Consider the following 6,522-nt stretch of genomic DNA (forward strand, 5'->3'; position numbering starts at 1 on the left):
CGGCGGAGCGGCGCAGCGCAGGCCCAGCTTGTTCTCAGTTCCGCCGGGACCCGGCCGCGCGTAGTCCTGCCTGGATTTGCTACGCTGTGCTCGCGCCCGAGGGAGGCCAGCGTTTTTATCAATGAACGCCTGCCCCCCTCCCCGGCTTCTCGTCACCAAGAGTCCCGCCCCCTTCCTGGCGGCAAGTCACCAAAAGCCACGCCCCCTCTCGGGTCTTACGTCACCAGAAGCTCCTCCTACCGCCTCTCGCTCTTCGAGGTTCCACCTCCTGGTCACGCCCTGAAGACGCCGCCATCTTGCTAGTCGCCGTGCTGGTGCCACCCGGATGCAGAAGCCGCTTGATCCCGGTCCCCTCCACCCAACCTCCTTGGCGATTGCGAGTTTTGCTAATAGGGGACTTTTTCTTTCCCCATCTTTCGGGGCGTTTGCTGAAGCTTGAGTCGGGGCTTGGCATCTCCTGAGTAACTTGGATGGATCAGCGTTCCAAAAGGGAGAGGAGAGGCAGGGGCAGCGCGCGCTTTTGCCCCGGCATGTCACCAACACGCCCCTTTAAGTGTGCGGGACCGCGTGCGTCCCACGCGCTCAGCCAGGGCTCTCAGGCCTAGCTCGGTGCTGCCCCCTTTGGGGCGTGAGAGAAGTATCACCCTCTCGAGTCTGGCTTGCCTGGTCCTTGGGCCGTCGTGCTGTGTTTGGGGGTCAAACAGAGCCTGGTAGTCAAGACTTTTGCCATGCTCCAGGCACATCTTCTGCTACCCACTTCTACACTCTTGAGGGGTGGATTCCAGGCTCCTGTGGGGTCCTATATTCCCTTCCCCTGAAAATACTGCCATGGTTCAGTAACCAGGAGGCCAGAAAGTGAAGAATGGAAATTGGATTGTCTCAAATGCTAGCATGGGAAATTGGGCAGCAAGTGCCAGGACAATTTGAATCCCTAGATTCCTGCTCAATGACTACCATTCCCAAGGCTAGAGACAGAGGTGGGGTCTGAACCCCTCTGGAGTGTTTGTCCCAGGATCACAGGCCTCCTCCTGGCCTTGGCTCTCACCTCTTGCCTTACCTCTGTACGGTCCAACCAGTTATCACCTATTCAGTCCTCAAAGATGTATTGAGAGCATCTGCTAAGAGCTTGGCACTGTCAAATAAGACTGGCCAAGGTTGCACCCTTCATTTAGTTTACATTCTGCTTGATGGAAGCAGGCAATAGGCAAGTACATAAACAAGGTAATTGCAGGCTATGAAAAGTGCTGTGAAGGAAGTAAACAGAAGAGTAAACGAAAAGCCTACTTTAGAAAGAGTAGTCAGGAAATTCAGCAAATATTTACCAAGTGCCCAATTCCTGTCAAGTTTATCTGATATCTGTCTATTTGGCTTCATCTTCCCTCGCACCTTCATCTGGGGCAGTTTCTCGTCAGAATTATTGCCATAGCACCATGATGCTCTTCATGATGTTCTCATCTCCATTTCATCCCCTTTCCCTATGCTGTCAAGGAGGATCCCAGGCCGGGCTCGGTGGCTCAGCCTGTAATCCCAGCGCTTTGGGAGGCCAAGGTGAGTGGATTGCCTGAGCCCGCGGGTTCAAGACCCGCCTGGGCAGCGAGACCTCATCTCTACAATAAATCAAAAAATCAGCCGGGCGTGGTAGTGCTCGCCTGTAATTCCGGCTACTCGGAAGGCTGAGGCGGAAGGATCGCCGGAGTCCAGCAGGTTGAGGCTGCGGTGGCCGGGAGCGGCCACTGCACTCCAGTCTGGGCCACCGAGTGAGACTCCGACTCAAAAAAAAAAAAAAGAGGGATCCCACCTAACCCTTCGTCAGGCCTACAAGGGCCAACTTCTCCAACCTTGCCCTTTCCAACCACTGTAGAGAGACCCAAAACAGCCTAAGATGTGGAGAAATACTAGTAGCTCAGGTAAGTGTGGGATGGGAGTGGGCAGGAAGACCTTGAGTGCCATGGCCAGGAGTCTGGTCTTCATCCCTACAGGTCAGCAGTTTTCCAGGGGGAGACAGTGTGGGGAGCTAAAAAGGACAAATCCCCAGGGTAAATGGGACTGAGACATGTAGACATAAATATCCTCCCGAATATTCAATTTTGCAATTTTACATTTGGAAAACAAAGCAAAATGATGCGACACACTCTGTTTTGGCTGAGAGGATAGGCAGAAGACCTGTCACCTCAGATTTGGAGGGCCTCTCGAACCAGCCCAGAATCCTGTGTCCTCCAAGCCTAGAAAGTAATTTCTGGACTAGCTTATCTCAATAAAAGGGCTAGCCAGATGCAGTGGTTCACACCTGTTATCTCAGCACTTTGGAAGGTGGAGGTGAGAGAATTGTCTGAGCGCAGGGGTTCCAGACCAGCCTGGGCAACATGGCGAGACCCCGTCTCTATGATAAATCAAAAAATTAGCCAGGTATTGGCCTCGCCTGTGGTTCCAGCTACTTGGAAGGCTGAGGCAGAAGGATCACCTGAGCCCAGCAGGTGGAGGCTGCAGTGGCCGTGAGCGTGCCACTGTGGGCGACAGAGTGGGATTTTGACATTAAATAAATAAAGGACTTTACATTTAGCCCCAACCATATACTGAAAGTGCTCATATACTGAAGTTACAAGATCTGCTGTCTCCTCACACAAGGCACAGGCCCTTGTGGAGTATGGTCCAAAAGACAGCCAAGTATCCTATTTTTTTTGTTGTTTTTTGTTTTTTTGAGTTGGAGTCTCACTCTGTCGCAGCCTCAACCTGCTGGGCTCCCGCGATCCTTCTGCCTCAGCCTTCCAAGTAGCTGGAATTACAGGCATGCGCTACCACGCCTGGCTGATTTTTTGATTTATTGTAGAGATGAGGTCTCGCTGCCCAGGCGGGTCTCGAACCCGCGGGCTCAGGCAATCCACTCACCTCAGCCTCCCAAAGGCGCGGGATTACAGGCTGAGCCACCGAGCCCGGCTTACCCTGCATCTTAATTTGTCTGATCATTATAATTAAATACATATATATATATATATATATATATATATTTTTTTTTTTTTTTTGGTGTTTGCTTGTAGATGACATTACTTGTTTTTGGAGTTGGAGTCTCACTCTGTCGCCCAGGCTGGAGTGCAGTGGCCGCTCCCAGCCACCGCAGCCTCGACCTGCTGGGCTCTGGCAATCCTTCCTCCTCAGCCTTCCAAGAGCCACACTGGGCTGTAATTGGTCTATAATGGGGAAGAAGGGACAGGATGTAGGGGTGGCCTATGAGGGCCCTGAGGTGGGATCACATCCAGTTTAGAGAATCCAGTTAGGCTAAGATATCTAAATTAAGACCTGAGGGCTGAGGAGGAGCTAGCCTGGAACAGGATAGACAAGGAGAAAGTGTTGCAGGGGAGGAACCATGTGCTCCTTAAGGCCTGAAGTAAGAGCTCTTGGTCCTTGAAAGAACTGAAAGTTCTGGGGGAAGGGAGAAGGGTAGCTGGAACAGTCCAGGGCCAGGCCCTAAAAGGCCTTGCAAGGTGTGTGAAGGAGTGAATGTCTACTTGCCCCTTCTCCAATTTAACAAGTTCTCAAGCTGTCCTGGCTGCTGAACTCTGGCTTTCCAGGGGAGAAAGTTTTGAGCTTGGTGGGTCCAGAGTGGAGTCCGACAGCATAGCCTGGAGTGGGTTCTGGAAAGCAGGGGGACGGGGAGAGGCTCCTTGGGAAAGAAAGCCGACTTGCTCTCCAGGCATGTTCCCTAGAGCCTCCTCTCCAAAGCGTGTATGTAGGTGCTGAGCCTAAGGCGAGGTTCCCTTCTGTTCCCAGGCCTGGGATTTAAGATTGAGCTTTGGCTCTCTGGCCCATGTCAGTGTTACCTTTCTAATCTCTACCACAGAGAACCCTGGCCAGAGACTAGTACTCAGGAGTAAAATGAAATCCCATCTGGGCTTTCTTGCTCTCTTCCTGTGACTTCCTCAACTGGCTGTGTGGACTCAGACCCAGGCTGGGTCTATGAGCCCACTCCCCTAACTCATTGTCCTATCTGTCCATTTTTTTTTTTGAGTCAGAGTCTCACTCTGTCGCCCAGGCTGGAGTGCAGTGGCATGCTCATGGCCACCGCAGCCTGAACCTACTGGGCTCAGGTGATCCTTCCACCTCAGCCTTCCAAGTAGCTGGAACCACAGGCATGTGCACCATACCTGGCTAATTTTTTGATTTATTGTAGAGATGAGATCTCACCATGTTGCCCAGGCTGGTCTCGAACCCCTAAACTCAGGCAATTCTCTTGCCTTCCCCTCCCAAAGTGCTGGAATTATAGGTTTGAGCCACCATGCCCAGCAAATGTGTGGTGTTTTTTGTTTTTGTTTTTGTTTTGGAGTCGGAGTCTCACTCTGTTGCCCAGGTTGGAGTGCAGAGTCACACTCACGGCCTTTGCAGCCTCAACCTGCTGGGCTCAGGCAATTCTTCCACTTCAGCCTTCCAAGTAGCTGGAACTACATGCATGCGCCACCATGCCCGGCTATCTCTCTGTCCTTTTTTGAGGCCTGTTGTCCTGTTGACTCCCCTTGGGAAGTTAACAATGTTCTTGAGTCCTCTGGGAGCCAGGATACCAGATCCTTCTGGATGTTGTCATTTAAGGGCCTGATATCCTCTGTGTAACATGTACTCCCCACCAATGGATCTTATGTACCTCCCATGTTCCCATGTGCCAGGCACTGGACAGGGTATTTATTTATTTATTTTTATTTTTTATTTTTTGAGTTGGAGTCTCATTCTTGTCACCCAGGCTAGAGTGCAGTGGCATGCTCTTGGCCACCGCAGCCTCGACCTGCTGGGCTCCGGTGATCCTTCCACCTCAGCCTTCCAAGTAGCTGGAACTACAGGCACACACCACCATGCCCGGCTAATTTTCTTTTTAATTTATTGTAGAGATGAGGTCTTGCCAAGTTGCCCAGAGTGGTCTCAAACCTGAGGGCTCAGACAATCCTCTCACCTCGGCCTCCTAAAGTGTTGGGATTGTAGGTGTGAGTCACCGCACTCGGCCTATTTACTTATTTATTTTGAGTCGGGGTCTCACTCTGTTGCCCAGGCTGGAGTGCAGTGGCATGATCATGACTCACCACAGCCTCAAACTCCCAGGCTCAAGCATTCCTCCTGCCTTGGCCTCCCTAGGTGCCGGGATTACAGATGTGCGCCCCCACCACGCCTGACCTTGGCATTTATCTTTTTTTTTTTTTTTTGAGTTGGAGTCTCACTCTGTCGCCCAGACTGGAGTGCAGTGGCCGCTCCCGGCCACCACAGCCTCACCCGCTGGGCTCCGGCAATCCTTCCACCTCAGCCTTCCGAGTAGCCGGAATTACAGGCCTGTGCTACCACGCCCGGCTGATTTTTTGATTTATTGTAGAGATGAGGTCTCGCTGCCCAGGCGGGTCTCGAACCCGTGGGCTCAGGCAATCCACTCACCTCAGCCTCCCAAAGGCGCGGGATTACAGGCTGAGCCACTGAGCCCAGCTGGCATTTATCTTATGGATCGCTCACAGGAGCCTTATGATGTGGATGTGATCATTAGCCCCTTTTTACAGATGAGGACACTGAGTGAGCCTCAGAGGTATTAAGCTTCTTGCCTAAGGTCACACACCATTCCCAAAGAGCAGAGCCAAGATCTGAACCCATGACTGTCTGACTCCACTATTCACCATTGCCTGACTTTTCTGGGATCCACTGGTTCCCTGTCCTTGCACTTGTCCTCTTCCTACACGGCTCCATGTCCCTCTTACTTGCACCCTTTCTCCTCCCTCTGATTCTCACAACCCGAAGTTGTGCCCAACCTGAGGTTTTTCTAAGCTCTTCTGGCCTCCATCTCCCAGAAGATTCTGTCAAGCCCGTGGCAGCTTTGAGTCACAGTCTCTTGACAGTGTCGGGTCACAGAGGCCAAGACACTGTTTTTTGTTTGGTTTTTTTTTTTTGAGTCAAGGTCTCACTCTATTACCCAGGCTGGAGTGCAGTGGCACAATCACAACTCATCGCACTGCAACCTTGACTTCCAGGGTTTAGGCAATCCTTCCATCTCAGCTCCTAAGTAGTTGGGACTACAGGTGTATGCTACCATACCCGGCTAATATTTTGGTTTTTTTGCTGTTTCTCAGGCTGGTTTCAAACTCCTAGGCTCAAGTGATCCTCCTGCCTTGGCCTCCCAAAGTACTGGGATTATTATAGGCATGAGCTACCGTGCCTGGCCTAAGAGAGTCTTTTTTTTTTTTTAGTTGGAGTCTCACTCTGATGCCCAGGCACCAGGCACGCTCACAGCCACCGCAGACTCGCCCTGCTGGGGTCAAGTGATCCTTCTGCCTCAGCTTTCCAAGTAGCTGGAACTACAGGTGCACACTACCACACCCAAATTTTAAATTAAAAAAAATTTTTTTACTGTAGAGACGAGATCTCGCCAAGTTGCCCAGGTTGGTCTCGAACTCCTGAGCTCAGGTAATCCTCTCATTTCAGCCTCCCAAAGTGCTGGAATTATAGGCTTGAGCCACCATGCCCGGCAGGAAAGTCTTTTAAGAATGAGAGATGCCAGCCGGGCTT

At 51.7% G+C, this 6,522-nt stretch overlaps 1 protein-coding gene across 1 annotated transcript in view; it reads right to left on the reverse strand.

Moving 5' to 3' along the window:
* The window catches only part of PLK3 (polo like kinase 3), a 5,330-nt gene extending 4,876 nt beyond the window's left edge, over window positions 1–454 (reverse strand). Inside the window, exon 1 of the mRNA XM_021717416.1 lies at window positions 266–454. Within this exon, the coding sequence (XP_021573091.1) occupies window positions 266–454 (189 nt within the window). The remainder of the gene's footprint in view (window positions 1–265) is intronic.
* Between the last annotated feature and the right edge of the window lie 6,068 nt (window positions 455–6,522).

Source organism: Carlito syrichta, unplaced genomic scaffold (assembly GCF_000164805.1).
Source record: "Carlito syrichta isolate Samal-C Ts95f unplaced genomic scaffold, Tarsius_syrichta-2.0.1 Scaffold309730, whole genome shotgun sequence".
Lineage (NCBI taxonomy): Eukaryota > Metazoa > Chordata > Mammalia > Primates > Tarsiidae > Carlito > Carlito syrichta.